General features: G+C 49.2%; 2 protein-coding genes and 1 long non-coding RNA gene across 3 annotated transcripts; all 3 read left to right on the top strand.

Moving 5' to 3' along the window:
* Positions 1–503: 503 nt before the first annotated feature.
* Positions 504–23,736, top strand: LOC122377214 (WD repeat-containing protein 81-like; the record flags this gene model as incomplete). The annotated part of the gene is made up of 7 exons (XM_043357171.1): positions 504–513; positions 880–1,009; positions 16,478–16,625; positions 18,410–18,503; positions 18,996–19,171; positions 21,051–21,123; positions 23,592–23,736. Coding segments are annotated over exons 1-7 (776 nt in total), but the record flags the coding sequence as incomplete, so codon positions are not given.
* Positions 5,993–6,437, top strand: LOC122377216. The gene is made up of 2 exons (XR_006255817.1): positions 5,993–6,151; positions 6,300–6,437. It is a non-coding gene; the product is annotated as an uncharacterized LOC122377216 (long non-coding RNA).
* LOC122377215 lies at positions 9,947–13,489 on the top strand. The gene is made up of 2 exons (XM_043357172.1): positions 9,947–13,203; positions 13,352–13,489. Exon 1 carries the CDS (start codon positions 9,980–9,982, stop codon positions 12,296–12,298), a length of 2,319 nt encoding a protein of 772 aa, XP_043213107.1. The 5' UTR covers positions 9,947–9,979; the 3' UTR covers positions 12,299–13,203; positions 13,352–13,489.
* Positions 23,737–25,336: the final 1,600 nt, after the last annotated feature.

Consider the following 25,336-nt stretch of genomic DNA (forward strand, 5'->3'; position numbering starts at 1 on the left):
GCTTTAATTTCGTTTTCACCAGCCACTCTCCACGGTCCTCGCAGTGTTGTGTTTGCTCCCGAGGTGCCGGCCCGACCAGCTCCCACGCGGCCGGTCTCAATCGATAGCGCCGCTCTACTGCGGCGCGCGGCGCGCGGCGGGCGCGGGGCACCGACTCTGTCTGCCGCTGTTGTCAGTGGAGCCGGCCACTGGCGCTCTGCCGTCGCCACGGAGACACCCCCGGCATGTGTATTGTGTATCCCCTGAGGTGACCTGCAGGACACCGCCCCTGCCCCTGCCCTGTACCCCGCGCCCCCGGCCAGCCCTCCGTGCCTCGGCCCTCCCAGACTGCTGCGCCCCCTACCGGTACTGTTTGGCAGCGACCTCGATGTGCTGTCTTGGGACCAGCTGCTTTGTGGGTTTAAATGAGGAGCTGGGGCAGCTAAAAGCGCGTTTAGTGCATAAATCGATAATTAATATGTTGTGCAGGTGGTGAACCGAATATGGGGCACCGTTATTTGTGGATGTTATGTGGTAGGTCCCTACGTGATCAACCTACCCCGGATGCATGTATCCATCAACTTGATCAAAAACAAATGCAAATGTTGAAATCATGACCTTGTGATTCAACTAAATAATTTAAAAAACACACACACAAAATACAGATGTTGAAACATAAGTCGATATTTTTTTTTCACATAATCGGTTAGTAACTTATTTCGTGTGGCTGGGGAAATTCGGTGGTGACTTGAACAATAGATAATCACAGGCAGCATTTTTTTTTTTTGCTGGGTACACTGGCCACAGATTCCTGACTTACGGGTCCGTAACCTGACCATTACCCTGCGTGTTGCCCCTCGTTACCCGTCTGTGACCGGTCCCGTCCCTGGTGTTTCTCAGGAGTGTTTCCCATGGACGATGAAAACGGAGACTCTGGCTCCATGTCTGGCCACCAGCGACGAGAGGCGGACCGCCAGGAGCGGGCATCTATCGTATCTACAGAGGACACGGCCGAGCCAGCGCGAGCCAGGTGAGTGACGTCACTGGGCACACACCGGCCGGTGACATCACTGGGCACCGGTCTATGGCGTCACGTTTCGCTTATTATACTTTTTCGCTCCCAGGTTTCCTCTCAGTGCCCTTCCCTTGCCTTTCTCCCTCATGCTCTGAACTGGACGCCCATAAAAAAAAACTGAATAGAAATGATAAGTGAACAGTTCAAAGGGATAACGTCTTGGTCATTGTTGTATTAAATATAATCTCATATATGGTATCTACTCTAGTTATTTCTTTGGTGAGGTGCTGACAACACTAATTAATGTGTTTTTCAATTATGCGGCCTCTCGTCCCCCCTAAACCCCGTGATTGATTTGCAGATCTTGGACGATTATTCGAGCTGTTTATCTGTATGCCGTTAGATTTACAATGGCTGTCGGCGCAAGGCGTTCGTCGCAGTTATTTGCACCTGGCAATCGTCCATCAGCATCATGACTCCGCTTTCAAATAAGCAAAGGGTTACCAGCCCCTGCTTATGTTTTTAGATGTGTATATAATGGTATTATAGCGACTCCTTGTACGAATTATTACGAAATCCGCTGCGCCTGGATGGGATCTCGGTCGTATTCACGGGCCGTGCTATTTTCTGGATAGTTTGCCAGCTGACGCCGTATGATGGCGCTAGCAGAGCTTGTTATATATCAATGCTAGATATGAACGAATAAATATCTACTTATTGATTTGTCTATGAGTGCCATTTTACGGTTTCACGTCCATCTATTACCGTGTTTATATTAAAAAAGCATCATAGCTATCGTACGTCGCCTGGCCAGCCATCTTATTTTATCCAGTTGTTAGTAAGGCCCGTATTCACCACTGTGAATTGGTGAGGAGAGGCTTCTTTGGCTACACCTGATCATCTCGAAAACTATGAAAGATAGGAAACCTGGAAAAAAACATCGATAGCTCACAAGAGTTAAGTGCTAAATGATAAGTATTAATTCGTTTTTGCTAATGTCAATGCTGTGGATACTTCGCTTTGAAAGGCATTGTGTCGCCATTCCTTCGATGACAGTGTAACAGTTCTCTAAAGTCATTATGTTTCCAATGCATTTGAATCACGTAATTTTTGTAGTTGCACCACCAAAACCGTATCCGCTCATTCAGAGAAAAAAAGTACAGACATCTGCTCACCTGTTTGAGCGCCAGGGCGGCGCGCACAGTCCATCCCGGGACCCTGCTCACTGGGGTCGGATCTCGCGGGTATTCGTTGTCGGGAGCTCGAGAGAAGCGCTGTGGAGAAGCCCTCACTGCCATCGGGTGACCTGCAGGGCGAGAAAAATGTACGTCTTAGCTTCTGTTGGAGGCGTAATGCGATGAACAAATTAATGGTAGAGACGAACGGTGCCGCTATTGACCAGTAGTAGTAAGCGGACAAGTTGAATCCGTTTCGAAATGCGCCACTAGACCGGAATTTGGTGTTCACTCAATTGGTACTGCTACTTAACTTCGGTAAAATCCGATGTTCTTTTGTGCGTTTTCACTGGCATTCCTATCCTTACTGTCAGCGAGAGAAAGAGAACGATGAGAAACTGAGAAGAAAGCAGCACTGCGGACACTGCACTGGTGAAGACAGGGCGCCGGAGGGCATATTTGGTCACGTGACTATGGAGAAGTTCTCCCCCTCTCGATTCTACACAGTGATTGTCACGTGGTTTGTGCGAGTAAATGTCAAGAGCCTTGATCAAATCGCCCCAGGCGCCTGTTTTCACCGTCGTCCAGCACCGCGCCGCCGCGCCACCGAGCGCTCACCGCCACAACCCGATCGGTCACTGCGGGTCACTGCACTGGGCGGCCGGCCCGCGGGGCTCCGGGGGCGGTCAGCTGACTGACCGGTCACAGGGGCGCGCCCAGGCCCAGCCGCGGGGGGGAGGGGGGTCGACGGGGAAATGATCGCACTCAATAAATCGTCTTCACGAGGAAGACATGTAATGCTCAGATTGGATCAAATACCTCCGTTCCGTCGTGCCCATCCTCAGGATAGTCGAATCCTTCTCCTGTCAAATCCTTCTCCTCCACGCCTCCACCCCGTGCTCCGGGCTGGACGGGCAGCTCTATCCCAGGCGGGTAGCGCCACCTGTCAGGAGGCCGGGTAGCCCGTCCTCGCGATGGGCTCAGCCCCAACGAGTCACTAGGGTGCCCGCCCAGACTAATGTATTCCCCTACTTCCTATCATCCTTCCGGCTCTGAAATGGTTTCATAAGACCGAGAGCCTTACCCAACAAAACAATCAAAACAAATCGGATCGAACAGACACTTAGATCACTAAGATGACTGTGTTTGTGTTGAAGATGCAGATGTTTATGTAAATGACATTCTGATCGATTTTTGCATTTATTTTTATCGCCCCGATGCATATTCTCACATTATTTAGGCTTCGGCATCTTGCGACGTTTTGGCTAAAAGTACGTACCTACGCTCACATCATTACCTTCTCATTCAGGCATTTCGTCCGGGAGCTATTTTACTTGCTGCATTGTTAACTCTCCCTGTACAAAATTACCTAATCTTCGCCCAGATGGGGGGGGGGGGGGGGCAAACTTGGCGCTAGGGAAGCTGCCCACCAGACGCGACGCGAAACTTGCTATACCTTTTACTACATCAATTTCGCGTCGTGTGTGAAATTTTTACCACAGGTCACATGAGGTCAGGTCACCTGGTCAAATTAAGTGATCATGCCTCTAAAAAACCTTGTGATTCTGTCATTCCTACAGTTTATGTCCTAGAAGTTTGTCACTCGGAGTATTGCATAAGTATTGCGTGAGTGTATGAGTTCATCATGCATGAATCAGTGCCAATAATGTGTATATCTCGTAACTCCCACACCTCCAAGGACCCCGGAGGCCGCGCCTACCTGCTGAGCGCTTCCCGTTGCAGACGGCGGTCGCCGGTGTCGGGTCATCAGACCCTGGCGCGCTGGCCAGGGGTGCTGGCTCAACCTTAGGCGCCGACCCGTTGGGCAGCAGTCTTTGAACGATGTCGCTGACCAGTCCGCCCAGCTGTTCTGCGGACGCCGCCGCCGGCTGTTGCGAAGCGTCATCGCTTGTTGGGCAGTCAAAATCGGTGGGCTCGTGACATTTGTTGTCGTAATGCTCTTGTAGGATGGGTACTGTTCCTTGACTGAAGTGGTGTGGAGACTGATCTTCACTGCACGCAGACGGCGAGACGGCGGCCGCGAGCCCACGTAAGGTCACCTTCGAGAGAGGCATGGCCACAGCTGGACGTGAAAAGTAGGGTACAACAGTCAGTTTGCTAAGAAACATTACCGAAAAGCACGATTATGGCCTCCAACGATAAGTAAAACGCCTCTAAAGAATATCTGTATCGTGGACACATTTGATAAGGTTGTAACAGCGACAGGGGGAATAATCAGCATCAGGCGAAGTGCAGCCAGCGCGATGAAATTAAAAGAAGATCTTACCATTCACTGTGACAATGCGTAAGACTATGCTAATATCATTAATCATATGCTTATTCGCAATTGCATATGCGTAATTTACCTCCAAAGCGTTGTGACGCCTCATAAGCTCCACAAAAATAATTACTTATGTGGGTGCTAGAATGAAGCTTTTGCTCATACCGACAGAAAATTAATTGAAAAGTCCCAAATATTTTTTTTCGAATCTGATTCTTCTTCGGTGGAATGAAACGCCCTCCGAAGAAGAACCAGGATCAAAAATAGGTATATTCCGGACTTTTTCAATAAATTGTCTTACTTACATATGAGCAAACTGCCAATTCTAACGCACATTAGGTATGCTCTCTCTCTCTCTCTCTCTCTCTCTCTCTCTCTCTCTCTCTCTCTCTCTCTCTCTCTCTCTCTCTCTCTCTCTCTCTCTCTCTCTCTCTCTCCCTCCCTCTCTCCCTCTCTCCCTCCCTCTCTCCCTCTCTCCCTCCCTCCCTCCCTCCCTCCCTCCCTCCCTCCCTCCCTCCCTCCCCTCCCTCTCTCTCTCTCTCTCTCTCTCTCTCTCTCTCTCTCTCTCTCTCTCTCTCTCTCTCTCTCTCTCTCTCTCTCAACGGCGACAGTGTCGCACCCAGGGCCGAAGAGTCGACGGATTGTTTTGGTGACTCCGACTCACACTTTGACTTAAAAAATCGACCTCGACTCCGACTCCGCTTGCAGCTCCGACTCCGGACATTTCTCAAAGTCCATATCATGATAGTAAAGTTTATGTCGGAGATCTTGTTTTCTTGCTTGAAACGAGCCGTTGCGCGTTCCATTTCCTTACATAACAAAAAGCTTGCATAATGCAGAATATGAATATCATGTAAAGCAACAAACATGCGGCGGATGCTTCTTGCAGTCGTGCAGGGCCTGGTCGTCTCGCGCGTGAGATATTGTCTGTTTGTATACGGGAACGACTCCGCGACTAACGAGAGGCTATTGAAAGTCGTAAACACAATGCTAGCGAATGCTGTTTGTTTATTTCAAACAACCTGCGGTTACGATCATGTGTCTGGCGCGCGGTGCGACCTGGGCCTGCACACACCGCGCCAGATGTGTGACACGCAGACTGCGATCATTGCGGCACACAGAGTGCGTGCCCTGGGAGAGCCCGAGGAGCTCGCTTCGCTGTGTTGGTGTTTTGTGTGCTTTTGCGGCGGCTGATGATTGCTGTTTGCCCGTTGCCGTATACCTTTTTTTGACTCTCCTAACCATTTTATTCTGACAATTGACACGTAATAGCCACCCTGTTGTGGAGTTTGTGCTGACGTAAATACAAGTAAAAATACAATCTAATATAAGATAATATCAGATAACGCCGTGTTCTGCTGTTTTTCGCTGAAAACACTCGTCCAAAATAAAAGTATGGGCTGAGAGCATCGATAAGGTATAATTTGAAAACGAGCGTAAGATCAACGAGCGTAATATGGTCAAGCAAACAGGTGAAGAGTATGACTTTGGAGCACGTAGTGCTCCGTCTCCTAAGTCAGAGTCGGCAAGATTTTTGTTGCGACCACCGAGTCTTACTGAGGTTTCTCTTTTCTCAGGTCTTGCACTGACAGACATGTATAAATATTAACTGTGTGTGCCTGAACTGACAAGCTGGCATGATGAGATGGCATGCTGAGACTGCTATGCTGAGACTGGCATGAACTGGGAGCGGAAACTTCGGTAACGCTTTACTTTGCATATGATCTACTTTTTCATATGTTTGCTTATCATTGGTTGTTGCCATCTTCATTTTCTCTTTGTCTGTCAATGGTCATCGCTCATTAACTTCTGTGTCATTGACTGTGTTATGTGCTGTCTCTGCTTGCAGAAACCCCACTTTGCTGCATGCGCGCAAGGCTGTGTTTTGTGCCATTCCTTCTGTTTCTATCTTTTTCCTTTGTTTGCCTTTCAATGTATCCTTCCCTTTACGTCTTTCATTTTTGTGTACAATAAAGCGTTCAACGTACAGAAGCATGTTGGAGTACAAAGACCGCTACAGTTTCGAAGTCCGTGTTGGACATTGAAGTCTCATACCTACAAGGATCGGCTCATCTCTCTGCTGCTCAGTCTGTTGAATTATTGTACAAAATGGATGTCAAGTCGCTGAAAGGTGCCAGGGCTAAGAAGCTGGGAAACCTGACCAGGATCAGGAGACGTGCCTTCATCATCATCGATGCAAAGGGAAGCCGCACCCAGCTAAGTGAGCTATTGAAGGATCTGGATCAGGCCTTGGAGGCAATTCAGGAGGTGAATGAGCAGTATGTGTCATTGCTGACAGAAGACGTGGAGCTCGAATCAGCTGCAGTGTACATGAAGGATGTAGAGAAACAATATGAGGACGCTGTTAGCAGAATCGAAGAGCATTTGATCAGCCGGAAGGACGAGGCACCATCTGTGGCATCTGGCAGCCATGTCTCCAATTCCAAGTCCACGGCATCTGACAGAGCCAGGATTGCGGCAAAGGTAAAGCGTCTTGAAGCTAAGCAACTTGGACAACGGCTGGAGTTGCAAAAGCAAGAACAGGAAATACAGAGGAAACTTCAGCTACAGGCGGCAGAGGACGCCAGAGCAGCTGCTGAACTCGAGGCCCAGCTTCTGTGCGCCGCAGAGACTGGGGATGATCTTAACAGGGATCGGATGGATGACTTTGTTGGAGAACCCGCGGCTCAGCTTCCCACTGACCGTCCTGGGCTGGATCGTGGCTCTGCTGTGGAACCTGCGACACTGGGTTCAGACCTCCCCCATTGTCTCAATGTACCACGTGATCGTTCTGAACGTCCCCATCCTGATCAGTGTCCTGTTACAGCTGGTGTAGCTGACGCTGCTGTGACCAGTGCTGGTGTCAATGTACCCACTCGGAATGGGAATGAGCTTACCACTGATGGAGCCAACCAGCATCCAGGTGCTTCTCAACTACAAACCCGTGGTGTTTCAGAACCACTGCTTCACTGTGCCCTTCCCCGACTCACACTTCCGAAGTTTGATGGTAATCCGGGAGAGTGGGTGAAGTGGTTTGCGCTCTTTCGCACCCTGGTACATGATCAGGAGATGCTGACGCCCACTGAAAAGATGATTCATCTTCAGTCTGCAGTAACCGGATTGGCGCAACAGACCATAAAGGGGCTGCTGTATGATGGGAATTTGTACGGTGAGGCGATCAAGATGCTCCAGGAAAGATTCGGCAGACAGGAGGACATTGTGAGCTCAACTCTGGAGAAGGTGTTTGCATGTCCCTCTCCTTCTCTGCAGGACCCGATCAGCCTAGAAAGATTCCAGTCCACAATCCATTGCGCCATAGCTGTGTTTGAAAGTATGAAATACGATGGGGACCTGAACAGTTTTGAGAATCTGAGGCGTGTCGTGCAAAAGCTGCCTTCAGATCTCATGAAAAGGTGGAGTGAACATGTTCTGAGTCTCGAGCCTGCAAGACCCAGTCTTCTGCACCTGGATTCCTGGTTGCGCAGGCAAGTCAGGATAGCCCTGAACTATGCTGCTGTCTCGAAGCAGCCTGGCAGGCAGCCAACAGGAAGAAGTGCCAACGAGGGGAGGAAACAAGGAGGCGCCATGGAACGGACAGTCCAGCGAACGGCACTGGTGACGGAGGCTCAGCACATGTCGGGCAAGGTCTGCATCTGCTGTGAAGCTCTCCATGATGTAACAACCTGTCCCACGTTCCTCAGCAAGCCTGTGGACGAGAAAGCCATCCTTGTCTCCAAGTCCGGAGCATGCTTCTTCTGCCTGAGGAAAGGTCATGTAGTCAGACATTGTCGTTTTGCAAAACGATGTAACATCGAGGGTTGCAAGATGAAGCACCACAGGCTGCTGCATGGCAGCAAGAGGGTCGGCGTTCAGTCCAGTAGCCAGGTGCCAGGCTCTGAGGTGGACGGACAGCGAGTGGTTGCTGCCGCATCTCTGGGTGGCAAGCCTGTAACAACTCTCCTGCAGGTGGTGCAGGTCACTATTGTCGGCAAAGGTGGTAAGACCAGGAAGGTGTGTGCGCTCCTTGATCCTGGCTCTCAGACGTCCCTGGTTGCAGAGGATGTTGTTGAAGAACTTGGTCTGGAGGGAGAGCAGCAGACACTTCGGCTGCGAAACGTGGAAGGCAGTGGCTCCCAGCAGAGGACGAGGAGGTTGCAGTTGCAGCTGATCACTGACGGAGATGAAGGCTACGCAGTTGTAGTGCCGGAAGCATTCTCAGTGAAGGAAATCAATCTGACGGTGCCTCACTTCCCAGTGAAGCACTGGCATCATGTCCAGGGCCTGAAGCTACCGGACTGCCGTGGACGGAAGGTAGAGCTCCTCTTAGGGGCTAACGTCATCGAGGCAGTTCTCCAGCTCGAGGTGAGGACAGGAAACCCAGGGGATCCTGTAGCAATCAGGACTGTCTTCGGTTGGACGCTCACCGGATCTGTGGCTGAGCTTGTTCCCAGACAAGTGCGAGATGTGATGTTGATTCATCGGGCCACTGAGGAATCGGATCTTTGTGATGCTGTGAAGGATTTCTGGGCTACTGAGTCGTTCGGCAGTATGTTTGAAGGGCAAGTGTCTCGTTCACGTGATGACATCCGAGCGCAGGCTACTCTCAACGAGATGACTAAGCTGCGAGATGGTCACTATGAGGTCGGATTGCTGTGGAAGAAAGACGGCGTGAAGATGCCTGACAACAGGAAGATGGCCGAGAGAAGACTGCAATCGTTGGAGAGGAGCCTGTCTCGTGACCCAGCAAAAGCTGCCGCTTATGAAGACGTTCTGATGGGCTATGTGACGAAGAACTACGCCCGCAAAGTGTCACCGGAGGAGCTGGCCAGGCCCAGCGAAAAGAGATGGCTGCTCCCCCATCACGCGGTAAGCAACCCGAACAAGTCGAAAGTCCGCGTAGTGTTCGACGCCGCTGCCCGCTGTGAAGGAATCTCCCTCAACGATGCCCTCATCACCGGCCCTGATCTCCTGCAAAGTCTGGTTGGTGTTCTGATCAGGTTCAGACAGGAGAAAGTGGCGCTCGTGGCCGATGTGGAAGCAATGTTCCACCAAGTGCGGGTGAGAGTGGAGGACCAGCCGGCGCTTAGCTTCTTGTGGCGGCACATGGATAGGAGCAGGCCTCCAGATACATATCAAATGATGGTCGTCATATTTGGCGCCCGATGTAGCCCGACCCTGGCCAACTACGCTCTACGAAGAACGGCGGAGGACCACAAGGAGGACACAGATGAGTCGAGAGCCACTGTTGAATCTGTCAAGCGCAACTTCTACATGGATGACCTGCTTGTTTCGGTTCCAGATGTAGAACAGGCGAGGAAGATGCGTACGAACGTGACTGAGCTGGTGGCCAAGGGCGGTTTCCGTTTGACGAAGTGGACCACGAACAAACCAGAAGCTCTCCAAGGTGTCCCAGCTGATGAAATGAGTGCATCCGGGCTCGACTTGGCGCATCTCGGCCAGGGCATCCAGCGTGCCCTAGGATGCGTCTGGAGGCCTGGTAGCGATGTTCTCGGCGTGAAGGTAACAGACATGGACGTCCCAGCTACCAAGCGTGGCGTTCTAAGAAGACTGTCTATGGTCTTCGACCCTATTGGAATCGTCTCTCCGTTTGTTCTCAGGGCCAAGCTGCTCGTCCAGCACCTCTGGAAGCTGAAGCTCGACTGGGACTGCCAGCTGAGCGGAGAAGAACTCCTGGCTTGGGAGAACTGGTTGTCGGAGATGCCTCATCTCGAGACCATCGAGATCCAGCGATGCTACGCGGCTGATGTTCCGCCGGATGGTGAAGTCACAGGTCGAGAGCTTCACATCTTTTGTGACGCATCCCAAAAGGCCTTTGGTGCAGTCGCATACCTCAGGATGTCATGTGCCGACGGCACGAACACCACCTCCTTCATCATGTCACGGACTCGTCTCGCTCCCTTGAAGCAATTGACAATTGTTCGCCTTGAGCTGCAGGCTGCTGTGTTGGGGGTGAGGCTGGCCAACTTCGTCAAAGGAGAGCTCACGTGCAGTCTCGATGAAATCTTCCTGTGGACCGACAGCTCTGTGGTGCTGCGGTTCTTAAGAAACGAAAGTCGTCGGTTCCACACTTTCGTCGCCAACAGGATCGCAGAAATACAAGATTCATCAGAGACTGAGCAGTGGCACCATGTTCCCGGTGAGCTCAACCCAGCAGACGTTTGCTCTCGCGGGATGTCAGGCCCGGACCTCCAGACATGCTCACTGTGGTGGTCGGGCCCCGAGTTCTTGACCAAGGATCGTGAAGAATGGCCTCCGGAACGCGTCACGTCAACGCAAAGCGCAGAAGACGCAGAAATGAAGACTCCAAATGAAGCAGTATTTGCAGCACAGAGCAGCGAGGGGCCACTGGTGGATCCTTCCCGGTACTCATCGTGGGTGAAGTACAAACGCACGGTGGCTTGGGTGCTGCGATTCTGCGAGAACGCCAGGCGGAGTAAAGACAGCCGTGTAAGTGGAGCTCTTACGTCGGCTGAGGTCCAGTCAGCTGAGGTTTTCGTCCTCAGAGAGCTCCAACGGGCGGCGTACCATGCCGAACTGCAAGCTGTCGCCAGTGGATCTCGGCTGCCGAAGGACAGCACGCTTCTCCATCTCTCCCCGTATGTCGACGAGCGGGGACTGCTCCGAGCGAGGGGACGTCTCCGTAATGCCCCACTGGCTGAGACCTGTCGTCATCCTCTCCTCATCAGTAAGAACGATGACGTGATCAGACTGATCGTCACCGATGTCCACAGACGGGCACTGCACGCAGGTCTGGAGCAGACGCTCAGTGAGCTGCGGCTTCACTACTGGATACCCAAGGCAAGATCAGTAACAAGAAAGCTCATCTACAACTGTGCGTACTGCAGGAGGAGAAGTGCGCAGCCCCCGACTCCAATGATGGCGGACCTACCGGCGAGTCGGTTTGACATGTCTCGACCGTTTGCATGTGTTGGCCTTGACTACTGTGGCCCACTCCCCGTTCGGAAGTTCCGCAAGACCGAAAAGCGCTATGTGCTGCTCATCACCTGCCTGGCGACGCGTGCATTGCACTTGGAGCTTGTGAGCTCGATGGATACAGATGGGTTCCTCATGGCCCTCAGGCGCTTCTTTGCCCGCCGAGGGCGTCCGCGTGTCATTTGGTCAGATAATGGCACGAATCTGGTCGCAGGTGAAAAGGAGCTTAGGAGTTGTCTGGATGCGTGGAATCAGGCGCAGATCACCGACGAACTTAGTCAGCGACACATCGAGTGGCGTTTTAACCCTCCCACCGCCAGCCACATGGGCGGTGTTTGGGAGAGGTTGGTGGCGATGGTTAAGCGCGCTTTGCGAGTGGTGTTGGGCAACCAGTGTGTCAGTGAGGACGTACTGCACACCGCGCTGGTGGAAGTAGAATTCACCATCAACAGTCGCCCACTCACTTACGTGAGTTCGGACATCAATGACCCTGAGCCTCTCACGCCCAACCATTTCGTTCTGGGTAGCCCTCAGGCTGCCTTTCCTCCAGGGATGTTCACTGATGGTGATGCGTTGGGTCGAGGGAAATGGCGGCAATCCCAGGTTCTGGCCAACCAGCTCTGGCGCCGCTGGCAGCGTGAATACCTGCCCATGCTCATCCAGAGGAAGAAATGGGTTCATGAAGATCGCGATCTGCAAGTTGGAGATATCGTGCTCATGGTCGAGCAGGGGTCACCACGAGGATACTGGCCGCTGGCCAAGGTCACGGAAGTTTCTCCGGGAGATGATGGTCGTGTCCGGACTGTGACAGTGCAGACCTCCAGCGGATCTACCTATCGACGACCAGCGAACAAGATATGCTTTTTAGAAAGCTGCGTTCAGGGAAGAAACTGAGCAAACGGCCGTGAAAGCGAGAATGAAAGTCATGAAGAGTGAAAGTTCTGTTGCTAGGCGCTGTTTATCCTAGCCCTATTCAAGTACCGTCCTGGCCCCCTGTCTTACCTGTTAAACAGTACCTCATCCATTGGCACTGACACGATGCGCCCAGCGTACTGTTCGATGCTCGACCCGGAGAAGCCTCGGGCTGCTGACGTACTGCATGGCCGCGTCCTGGAGCTGAGGGGTGGCGGCGTGCTGCGCTGGACCTGTGATCGGCTGTGTGCTCGGGACTGGTTCCGAGACCTGGCCCGCCGCCGACGGGGTCTCCTGAGCTCTGGCCGCTGAGCGGAGGATGCGAGGCTGGGGAGAGACGGCGTCTGCCTGGCGCGGACGACTGCGTGAGCTGCTCGGACGAACGCTGAGTGGAGAGGTGTAGCGGATGATGGACTCTATAGTTTTGCGCACGGTTTCGGCGTTACGGTTCGCCGGCGCGGTGCGTCTGTACGATATCTGAGTGACTGGCCGGAGAACGGGCAGGTGACAGTGCATGGAGGCTGAGTGCTGGATGCTAAAGCTGCTGTGCGATATCTGCTTTTCTCTGAGATGTGCAGTGCTTGACGCGTGCGTTCGTGCGTATTTTGAGTTAATGTGTCTAGCGTAAGTTTTCGGCGATCATTGAGCTGAACGCTGAATAATCGACGATGGTCGCTCCAGTTAGTGTTCTCCTCAGGCCTAGGATAAGCACTGGGGGGAGTGTTGCGACCACCGAGTCTTACTGAGGTTTCTCTTTTCTCAGGTCTTGCACTGACAGACATGTATAAATATTAACTGTGTGTGCCTGAACTGACAAGCTGGCATGATGAGATGGCATGCTGAGACTGCTATGCTGAGACTGGCATGAACTGGGAGCGGAAACTTCGGTAACGCTTTACTTTGCATATGATCTACTTTTTCATATGTTTGCTTATCATTGGTTGTTGCCATCTTCATTTTCTCTTTGTCTGTCAATGGTCATCGCTCATTAACTTCTGTGTCATTGACTGTGTTATGTGCTGTCTCTGCTTGCAGAAACCCCACTTTGCTGCATGCGCGCAAGGCTGTGTTTTGTGCCATTCCTTCTGTTTCTATCTTTTTCCTTTGTTTGCCTTTCAATGTATCCTTCCCTTTACGTCTTTCATTTTTGTGTACAATAAAGCGTTCAACGTACAGAAGCATGTGGGAGTACAAAGACCGCTACAATTTTGGTACCCCAACACCAATTCCGACTCCGCAGCGCTGGTCGCATATGCCTCCCTGGTCTTTCGAGCAGGACATAGAAAATTGATACGTCGGGCGAGGGTTGACCCAATTGGCATTGTCAAAGAGCAGGACGCACCAGAGTCATCAGGACCAGCCGCCGTCTTCCGCGCTACGCTGGATGTGAACATTCGGTGTGATGTGACATATTATAGTGCATGTATGGCCTAAACTTTTGAATTCATTTTAAAAGGGGAAAAAACGCAAGAAATTACCCTAATTATTGGGGGTAATATATTATTATTGGGGGTAATAATTATTGTGATAATTTCTTGCGTTTTTTCCCCCTTTTTAAATGAATTCAAAAGTTTAGGCCATACATGCACTATAATATGTCACACCTGTCTATTGATAATCCTCATTCGGTGTGATCTTTTGCCGTTGAACCGAGCTTGGGCGATGTGGTCGGGCCCGCCTGGGCGTTGGATTGGCGCTGTGTATCAAGCTTTACATACGGTCTCGTGGGCCCGTAACCAGCCATTGAAATGCTCTCGCTCCCATTCTTTTTTTTCTGTTTGTGAACTTATGTCTATACCCTGCCGGATTAAGCATTTGATGGTGCACGACCTCAGACAATGTATTTTCTCGTGATGTGCTGTCTGTGCGCGTTTGGTCCGTGGTCGTGGTGTAATGTTTTCCAGTTTATACGTGTCTAGACTTTATATGGGCTTCATTTAAGGCTAGTTTACTTTGGTCGCACTGTCCATATGTTTACAATTAAGCCCTTATATTGTATAATCAGCTCAGAAAACATGGAAACATTTGTCCAGCCACACCAAAGACCTTGAAAGCATAAATAAATATTTGAAATTAGAGAGGTCGCCTGTGATTTCCCGATTGCGGAATCTGGTTTATGGAGCCGTTTTTAGCCCGAGATAGCCGGACTGTCTGAAGCGTCGTTGTCGTGATGTTCACGTCTGGACTGAGCCAGGGCCACCAGCTGCTGTATAACCGTGTGGCCACTGTTAATTGCGTTGGAAGCTGTTTATCGTGGGTGGCCGTCGCTCGCCGCTGTAAAAGTGCTGGTCATGAGCCTATGTTATTGTAACGGTCTCGGGTTGCGCTATGATGATCCCTTCTGTCCAGTGATGACAGGGCTGAATTGTGCGGCTGTATGTGACATGCATCAGAGGCTGATTATTTACAGTAGCTGCAACTAGTTTTGATAGTCGCCCGATAATCGGGGAGACCTGTTACCCTTCATAAGCCGCCAATATGGCGTCTGCAGTGCGGGTGCCCGAAACTCCTCCCATCCTTCATGCATCGAGAGGGACGTATGATAGACTCTGCAATGAAACAGCCTTTCATGGTGGAACAGCCTTTCATTCGGCCGCTATTCCACAGGCCTCCGGCACGTGCTCTAGCACCGCTTCCCTTCCTCAGGCTCTAGCTACCGTGTCCCAGTATGCGTCCCGAATATTTCAGATGCTAATTGATTTTTAAATTTTTAATGCTATTATATTTTGACCTGTTTGCTGTATTGAAACTTACCTTTTAAGAAATTGCACTAGAATAAATTCACATAATTGCCAACACAAGTCGCTCGACGAAGTTCAGCCACAAGGCATCGCCGCAGTTTTCACCCAACTGACTTTTCATTAGGGTATCCTGCATGATGCAGTTCACTTTGTCGATTTGTTCCACGACAAATCGACAAATAAAAAATTAAATTTGCACCCACATATTTTATTCTTCGTTGAAAACTGGTGTAAGGGGTTGTGATGGGCGGGGAAGCCAGCTGTGACAAGGATTTTTTTTTCTTCGAACAACGGTTTCCGAGATATAGCCTCGGGCAATTCCTGGAGGTCACGCTGCAACCCTATGTTTGGCGGCTCATAACTCAGAAACTATTGGTTTTCTATGATAAAACTTTATATGGTTCAACTCAAAATCAACCTACAAACATTTTGGCTATCTGGGGTTTTTATTTTTTGAAATTTTTGATTACGTGACCTTTTGACCTATTTTTCAAAGAGTGGCCTTGATATTTTCCCCACTGAAAGTTAAAATTTTGTCTGATGACGATTAAAGCCTTATCAATTGTCATTCATATGCGACAATAAAAAAGTGGCTATCGCCCTGCGTTGACCTCAGGTCAGGTCATTTTTATGACCGGTCCATTATTATGAGCAGGAGCGACAGCGAGATCTCGAGAACAAAGCAAGATAGCGACAAGCGGTAAACGGTACAGGGTACACATGGATAAGGTCTACAATTTTTACTGAGGTCATTTTCAGGTCAGGTCAAAGATGGTTGATTGTGAGTTGAACCATGTTATGCTTTTATCGTAGAAAACCAATAGTTTCTGAGCTATAGGCCGCCAAACATAGGGCTGCAGCGCGACCTCCAGGAATTGCCCGAGGCTATATCTCGGAAACTGTTGTTCGAAGAAAAAAAGTCTTGCCACAGCTGGCTTCCCCGCCCAAAGAGGTATTTTCAAAAGTTATGAAACATAGGAATGAATCCATGATGTGCGCCCTTTTTCACTGTGTTACTGACGACTAACCTAATCTCTGAGATGGGGTTACTCAGGGTCTGCCGTCTGCCAAATATTTAGTGGTAATGACCTGCTCTCACTGGAAGAGTCGATGGTGATTGGCACCCGACCGTAACTTTGTTTATGAAATATCTGATTGGATGGACATATGATAGGTCCCATCTGGGTGTTGCTAAGTGTCTTTATCTCACTCCGTCTCTCTTTTCCTCTCCTCCCCTCTCCCCTGCCCTCTCTCCCTCTCTGTCTCTCCCCCCCTCTCTCTCTCCCTCTCTCTCTCTCCCTCCCTCTTCTCCACTATGTCTCCCTGTATCTGTGTGCCTGTCTCCGCCCCCATACCTCCACCCCTCCGTCTCTCTCCACCTCTGCCCTCTCACCTCCCCCCGCCCTCTCTCCGTCGACAGATCGTCGGGCTGCCTGGTGTCGGACGTAGCCGCCGAGTCGGTAATGTGGCTGGCTCACCGGCTGGGACCCGTGCTCACCTCGCGTCACCTGGCCAGGAACCTACTCAGGATGCTGGCCGTCTGCTACTCGGACCCCGAGGCCCTCAAGGTGGGACGGGTGTTGTATTATACTCTGTTCCATATCAAGCTTGCGGTCGAATTTCCTTCGGTATTTTCCTCCAAGGCCATATAAGTTATTTTCCTCCTCCGTTCAATGTTTTGCGTCTTTGAATGTAAGAGCTGCATATACAGAAATCACGCACTGCTTTCAGCAAGGCACTTCGGCCGCAAGCTTGTAATGAAACAGAGTACCTATAGACGTGTGCATTTGTAAAGGTATGTTTTCATACAATCGCAAGACGCACGCCTTCATTGAGTTAACTACGAGTGTGCCAATGTTAGTAGGAGCGTACCTTCGTGAATGTTTGTTTGCAAAAGGATAATGGCTTTGAAAGGCGCATACCTTTATAAGGATGTGTCGTCATAATCATCATTTCCTTGTAAGTGCTAGCATGTATGATGGTATTTTCTCAAGCTTGACCTACATGACGTCCAAGGTCTTGATTCTCGGCTCTCGTTTTCTCAGCTGTGGCTCACGTCGCTAGTTTTTTACCTCCGTCGGACCTTACTACATTCCAAAAGATTGATACCGTTGCAGAAAACATGCGATGGTATTTTTTTTATAATTCGGTACCTCATGCGCGAGTGCGCATGGGTGAAATATTCCTTCCAAGAAAATATGTTTGTGTCTAACATAGATAACGTCGATCATGTTATCTATGTGTCTAGTTTTATGATATTAGGAGTAGGACTTAGTGTGCTTTATCTCATGGTTTTACCATTCAACGTTCCCGGAATACCTATAATTTGAAGGGTACTGCTTCTGCTGAAACCCGAGAACCTTTCTGTCGTGCAGTTACTTTTATCATGCCAATAAACTTCGACGGGGGTCTGGGAAATGAGTGGACAGGGTTGTAAGTGACGATGCATTTTGGTGCCTCTTACAGCTCCCAGACCTCTGGATATAGTCGGAATCGACTGCCTTCTGAAATAAGGGCCACCCGCTTGCTGACGGCATGTTATTCTTCCAGCTGACGAAAAGTGTCAATCATGGCTGATCGCCTGCATGTGTGACACTGTAAATAATTAGTTCTCAGTAGGAATTTGACACTTCATTTGTTTACTGCGCCGCCGTCTCCACAGCGCTATTAATGACACTCGCTGACGGCTCGTGTTCCCAGCACCACCCCTTTTCGAGCAACTGACTGTCGGCAGGGATATGACGTCTTCTCGTGGGACGGTACTATACGTCATCAATCCATTGACCAATCAGAATGTCAGTTATTGGCTGGCAGCAGCGCTGTACCCGACTTTACCAGGATCTTGGTATCCTTTATAGACCTGCTGAGATCACTGCATTGGACCTTGATTTTGGTAGCAGGGGTCCCCGGAGCAGAGGGATGTATGTACAGAGCACACCCCCCCTCTCCCCCAGTCCCCACACCAGCTGACGGGTGGGGGGCCAGCGCGTGCATGCCTGTGCACTGTCGTACACTAGATTACGTGTTCAGCAGTAGCGGCGGAACACCTTCAGTTAAGGGGGGGGGGGGCACTGCCGACTTTTGGTTCCATTCTTTCCATGCAACGCCCTGGCTAATGTTAAAATGCCAAAATCAAAGGGGGCACGGTGCCCCGGTGCCCTCCCCGTTCCGCTGCCTATGGTGTTCAGCTATTGATTCCTACCTCATTCTTTTGTAACATCCCAGAGTAACACCTCAACCAGGTCCCTCATCACCCAAGTACCCGGTACCGGTATCCAGCTGACACCGGTCTCTACCGGCTGTGTCTGGTTCGATCCGGTTCACATGGCCTGTTTGTGTGTCTCTGCTCCAGCCGGCGCCGGAGCGACCTCAGGGTGTGTACAGTCGCAACATTACCGGCGATTCCAACTCGGAGAAGGTGCTGCTCTGCCTCTGCAGCATTGCAGGTACTGGCACACGGATAGGGTGGTGGGGGTCGCTGGCGCGGTGATGACCTCTTGGCACAGAAAAAATATACACACATGGAAATAAATCAATAAAGATATACCGCCTGGAGGGGCAGATCGCATCTTTGGACTCTGGAACCTGATTACTAAAAAATGGATTAGTAGTTACAAGGTTCCTGCATTTCGGCTCGTCACGTTTGTCACATTTACGTCTCCTTGAAGGATGATGTATGATATTTTGTGAAATATTGCGCTGTAAGAGAAGCAATAAGACAAAAGCAGTGCTCTCGTATGCTTGGCAACATGCGACATTTCTGTAAATGTGGCACAATAAGAATGATTTTGTAGACTGATCTACCTGCTCCAGCTTCACGAACATAAGGTATTATTGATTTTAGCTTGTCGAGCATCATCTGAGTTTGGTTTGCGCATTGTCTAAGCTTTCAGCCGTCTGATTTAACTGCAATGATACTGTGCGGTGTACTTTTTCAGAGTTATACGGCGAACAGCTGATTCTGCACCAGTACCTGACGCATGTGACTGAGGTGTGTGGCTCCGCCCACCGGCGTCTGACGTCATCGGTGGAGTCGGCGCTGATTGGCGGCCTGACGCTGCTGTTGCACGTGCTGCCCTACCTGAGTGACACGCTGCTCATGGACCTGCTCCAGGTCAGTCAGGGGGGAGGGACGTTTTAGGGGAGGGAGAGGGGACTATTGCTGCATGGCTGAGTCAAATGATGGAGAGTGACTTATTGTAATAAATTGACTGAGAGCGCTGGTCATAGGTCAGATTAGTGGAGCTTTTGGTGCCTAGGTGTCGTTTGAAGTAGTGTTCACACCAGCTTTGGTTTCAGTTATCAACTGATATATGGAGATTAATGGTTTCATTGTATCGTGAATCCGAAATGCGTGTACAACTTAAACATCTGTTGAGCTGACATCCTGATTATCCTGTAAGAGATTCGAAAAGGGTTATCCTGGATATCATGTTAACGCCCGTTTTTTACCTCTTACATAGGCACACTCTTATCCACGTAGTAGGTATGTGAAATTGTACAGTGAATTGTAGGTGTACCGTGTATGTACATTATACATACACCTGCATTTGCCACCCATATATCCACAGCTGCACACTTTTCTATTATAAACACAGCTATTTTGTCAAATATAACAAAGCTCCCGGACATGCTCTTCGGGTATCAAGAACAACTGAGGGTCACATTGAGCTAGGTCGGGACTGTACGAGCACGAGGGACGACTATCGCCAGCTTCCTGGCCAAGTAAGTGTGCCTGCACTTACCTGGGGCCGTCCGTTGTAGTCCTGAAGAGTCCTCCGCTGGGCGTGGGGTGGTACTGGGGCGAAAGCTGCTCACATCAATGACAACAGTCTTCTTCTAAGTCGGTTTACTTGTCTGCACCACCCAGTACCCAGTATTCCGCCTGTACCCAGTATTCGTACTGTAGGGTCTGGTATGTGGCGATTTCTGGGACGGTCATGCTGTCCATGTGATTTGGTGCACATGGCTGTTTATGCTAGCGAACTGCCAAGTTGTTTATGTCGGCGTGGACCCAGATGGGTCATGGGTATCGTATACACAACGTCTGCGCCTTCCCTGGGGACGCCTTCCCTTCTGATTTTTCCTTATAATCTGAGACGGTCAGAATACATTTGGTCAGATCAGAATCCGCAACACTGATTATTAGCTGTTGCTACGCTTAGGCGAATGTTGTTTATTTTCGCTTAGGCGGAAGTTGTTTATGCTTCTAATCGATTAACCCGTTAGTATATGCCGGTCGAAATGATTCTGTTTTTATCTGATTCACCCAGTGCACTTGGAACTGAATGGATTTCGACTCAATGGCCTCGGTCTGGCATCCCATTATCCGAATGGTCACGAAATTGTATCAACAATCTTGGCTGCCTTGGCCATTGTGACAAACATATCATCTAATAGAACCCAGTCATGGTCTGTCCACTGAGCGTATTGTTCTCGAGCGTTACGTAGGAGTCTGTTATATTTTTATTTATAAATACGGTTCGTCAAATAAATATGATGCGTCGCTTTTGTTTGGAGTGGTGCTGTCATGGATGCGTTCCCATGAATCCCTGTTCGTGAACGGGGATTGATGATAATGCTAATTTATTGGCAGTTATCAACTGGCTGTCAGTGGAATACTGTTACTGCTGATGTACACCCTGTTAGATAAGACTTGTGATTCACTGTTTTCCACGTCATTGATGGAGCGTGCTTTCGCAAGACGACCGGACAAAATAGATTTTGCAGATCAAGCCCTCTCCACTGAACACTGGACAGTTTCGCCTTTTTTGGAACGATTGACACTGTCAGCATTATATTATGAACGGTCTACTTGCAATCATCCCCTATCGCCTCAGATAGTTCTGTTTCCACTCACCGACTTTTCAATTGGGTAGTTAGAAACCAAACAAACCGCAAAGATGCAGTGTTTAATGTCACTGTACCCAACGGGCTGTGACCTCGCGGGGTCGGCGACCGTCGCTGACCTCGTTTCGCCTTTTGTCCGCTAGGAGTCTCTGCTGTCGGGTGTGTTCCAGCCCGTACTTCGAACGGTTGTCGACGGGGACCTTACTTTTCCATCAGGTGAGCACTGAGACGCCTTTTTAGATTATTTGAGCTATTTTTTACACTAGGACAAACATGTGGTACTTGCCTTACGACAGGAAGGATGGGGCTACTTAATCATTTATCCGAGAAAACCATTGGTCAAACTGATGTACGGTTGTGAATCTTCCAAAAGATGCGCAGGTCAGGCCGAGCCGCTCATACTTAAATTTCGCGGTTTTACCGTGAAAGGCTCTTTCGCGCTCGCTCGTGATTATTTGGCGCAGTGAGGCTTTAGGCTGCTCTCTCCTGGCTAGTTAATCCTAAGTCGTTAGTCAGGTAGCTCACTGGCCGTTTGTCTGGTCAGTGGTCATATCATCAGCCGGCTTGCATTGCCGGCGCCTGTAGACCGTTCTCAGGGAACTGCAGTTGCAGGCCAAATACACAAAACGCAAGGCGTAGTGTTCCAAATTCATCACGGAACACGTCAGCGACGGCTTTTTAAGCCGTTTGCCTTGTAGACTGCTCATTGCTCATGTCAAAATGTCACCAATTTTCAAATTAGCTACATCAAAATGGGCTACATCGAATGTTGCAAACACAGAATGCGGTAGTTGTTGACCATATTGAGCATGACATAGTCGTAACGTGAAATGTCAAATGATTTCGTTCAGAATAATGCATGACTGTTAATGAGTACCGTAAAGTGGGGCTATTTGAGACAGTGGGGCTATTTGAGACAGTACGGTATTGGTTTAGTAAAATTGCTGTAAAATTTAAACCGTTTGATATTTTTCATCAATTTTTGCACAGGGTGATATAGAATTTAACGGTGAATTCCATTGATAGGATTTTTTGAAAACTTTGAAAAATTTTTTGAAAGAACTTTGGCATTAAACGAGGAATACAGAAAAAAAACACAATTTAAGTTATACGAAAAGCACCCCTACCTACACCTTAACATGGTTGAAGTTTTGAAAACTTTGCAACCGAATCTATCGTAAGTATCGTTTTGCTTATGGGCTAAGCACATTTTTCATGAAGACATTATATATTGTTAACGGTAGTGACGATTGTGTAACCTAATGTCTCAGAATCCCGATGATACCCACCTCGTCAAACCTCAACATATGCCAAATACAGCTGATGTTTGTGATGCCAAGGCCCTAAAAACAGGTGATATGATGCATCCGAAAAGACTTACCGCCATCTGCCTAAAGTGTATAAAACGTTCGATCTAAGAAACACCGGTTAATCAGCCATGGGTTCATGATACTTTTAGCAGCAAGCAATATTTACACATCGTAGCTCAATGTGACCTTCCAGTTTGTGACGATATTACTTACCTCTGTGAATATGTGCATAAAATGTGCTTCATCAGTCACTGACGTAGTCGGTAATGAACCCATGTCTACTCTGGTTGACCAGAAGGCACCATTGAAGGTCATTTATCATACATACGTACTGTTAGGTGAGCCTTCAGTATACGTACCTACTTGATACAGTGCGGTAACCGGCCATTCGATACAACATGCAGTGATTTAGAAAGATCGGTATAAAATCAAAACCGTTTGACCTTTTTCTGTTATTTCTTTACAGGTTGATGTGCAATGGAACAACCGATCATGCATGCCATTCATTCAACCATGTTAAAAACTGTTTTCCCTTTTTAATGCATTGCGGTGTGTTAAATGCATTAGCGAGCCTGTCTCAAATAGCCCCACCAACTTTCGGCCTATATGTTTTACGCCGCCAGAGACAAACACAACAACTTATTTGGAAAATTTCACTGTCGTTGACTTAGTACTATTCCTATATAATCATCCTGTGATTTTTAAAGCTTAGGGTTGCATCATATTATGACAGCCCAAGCATAAAGTAATGCAATTTTTTTGACAGACCGAAATGTTACGTCCAACGAAAAACGAAAAGTCTGATTATGAGGTTACATAACTGCATTTGAAAGAAATACTTTTTGGCACAAGTATCAAAATTTAATTCCCAATCGCATGGCGTTAAAAGAATTATCCCTAGCTTGACCAATTTTCTTCAACTTCCTTGCAACTAAAACTGTCTCAAATAGCCCCACACTATGGGGCTATTTGAGACAGGCTTCAAGTAAGTTTATTTGTGGTTACTAGCTGAACCAAAATGGACCTATCTGAAGCGGTTTCAAAGAACTGCGTTTTACAATTTACATGCTATAGGAAATATCAACCGTTTTGAAGGGAGAGGCCAAAAACTGTAAAATCCGTTTCAAATAGCCCCACTTTACGGTATGAAATATAATAAATAGGCGTATTCATTGGTGCATTTCATAAGCTTTCTAATTTGTAACTTCTTGGCTGGTTATTGCTAGCGCCCTGCTTTGGAGAGCTGTTGGAACACAACAACTGTTGTTTTCGAACTCTGTTGTTTGCCTACCAACAGAGTATGTACCTACATACATACCTGTAGAGTACCTGTCCACGGGTGACATTGCCACCCCTCCCCCTCACCTCTGCCAGGGGCGGCCGGTCGGGCGGCCGTCACCTACCGCTGGCTGAGTCTGGTTGTCATGGTAACGCACCGGATCGGCCTGGAGATGTCGCTGCAGTCGCTCGGGGGCGTCGTTAGCCACCTGGCGGCCATGTTTCCAGCTGTGTTCAAACGGTGAGATGTGAAATGTTTCTTCGAGGAAATGCGAATTGAGCTCGGTTGTGAGTAATTGTTGGAGATACGGCTAGCTGTGTTTTGGCGAAAGCTAAAATAATGGACAAAGTCCCTGAGAAAAGTTCGTGTTAATCACTGATAGCATTAGCTTGCATTCACGAACATGGGCGTCGCCACCACTACGGACACTACGGACAGTGTCCGTACAAGTTTTGGAAGGTCCCAAAACTTGTACGGAATGTCCGTACAAGTTTCGACGACCGAAAGTGAGCTTTTTGCATCATATTCAAATTACAAATGCCGCCAAAGCATGATCAATATTGCTATTTTCTTGAAAGTATTCAGGATGTTTTAGTTTTGACAAGGAAGGAAGCAGTCTTTATCACTTTTTTTCGATGCACATTTACCAGCTCAATGACTTGTTCTCTTTCAATTTGCATTTCTAGATTACGTGCCGATCGATTCCAGATGATCGCACAAGCTTGAAAGAATTCGCCCTACACTGCGGAGCATTTGGCAGGGGACCTCCCCCTAGCCCTGACTCTCTCCTTGTTGAGCAGCAAAGGATACGGAAGGGCAAAGTCAGCAGACTCAAACTGACTAGACCGGGTCAAACCGAACTGAACGGAGTAGGGTGGGGGTAAAGGGCAGGGATGTAAAAATCGAAGGCAGGCCGGGGATGCTGGGGAGAAAGGAGAATGAAGGCCACATAATTGATGGGTTTGAAGATCATGGACCACTCACTCATCGGAAAAAGAAGGGCACGACATGCAAGGGCATTGGCGAATGGGGAGGGACTACCTAACTGGGGCATCAGACAGAGAAGGCACTGGGTCGGGCCGGGCACGAGAATCGACAGGGCGTAGGACAGGACAAAGATCAGGTAGGGTAGGAGGTATGCAGGGGATAGGACATGGCATATGCACTGCAGGACAGGAAGCAAACAAGACCAGGCACAGGCAAGATAATGCACAAGATAGAGCAGATGCAGAAATGTCGTGCACTGGGCACAGGGAATGACGGTAGGTATAAAGTACGAGACAGAGCACGCCATTTGCCATGGACAGGGAACAGCGCGGGGCACATGGAACAGAGCACAGGAAAGACACCAACACAGGGAAGGACAGAGCTTAGCTAGGCAGGGACTCAGTAATACAAGGGCCTGTGAGAAAAAGGACTATGTCCTTCAATATGGCCTATGTGAAGGGATCAAATATCGCTCTAAGGTGGGTCCCACAAATGTCACATAATCACATTCATGCTAATCAGAAACAAGTATCATTATTTGGAGAACACAAGTGTTTCTCGTCGATCGGGCCCAAGCGACGTGGGGCGATATTCGAATACGAGGAAGCCGTAATTCGAAAGAATGAAGAAAAAACCGAAAGTGTTACTAACGTTAGTGATAATGTTGTTCGTGTTGTTGTTCATGATGAGCACAAAGTTCGAAAACTTTCGAGTAAGAACTGTCAACTGACTGGGCTCAGCGATCGCTGGCCCGATATCCTCCAAGGCATATCCTGGAGCACCCAGAGGTCGACACAGGCTCTAAGAGTCAGGTGGGGCCCTCAAAATTCTACTAGGGACCCTTAGAGGCCGG

This window comes from Amphibalanus amphitrite, unplaced genomic scaffold (assembly GCF_019059575.1).
Source record: "Amphibalanus amphitrite isolate SeventyFive unplaced genomic scaffold, NRLGWU_Aamphi_draft 002633F_arrow, whole genome shotgun sequence".
NCBI lineage: Eukaryota > Metazoa > Arthropoda > Thecostraca > Balanomorpha > Balanidae > Amphibalanus > Amphibalanus amphitrite.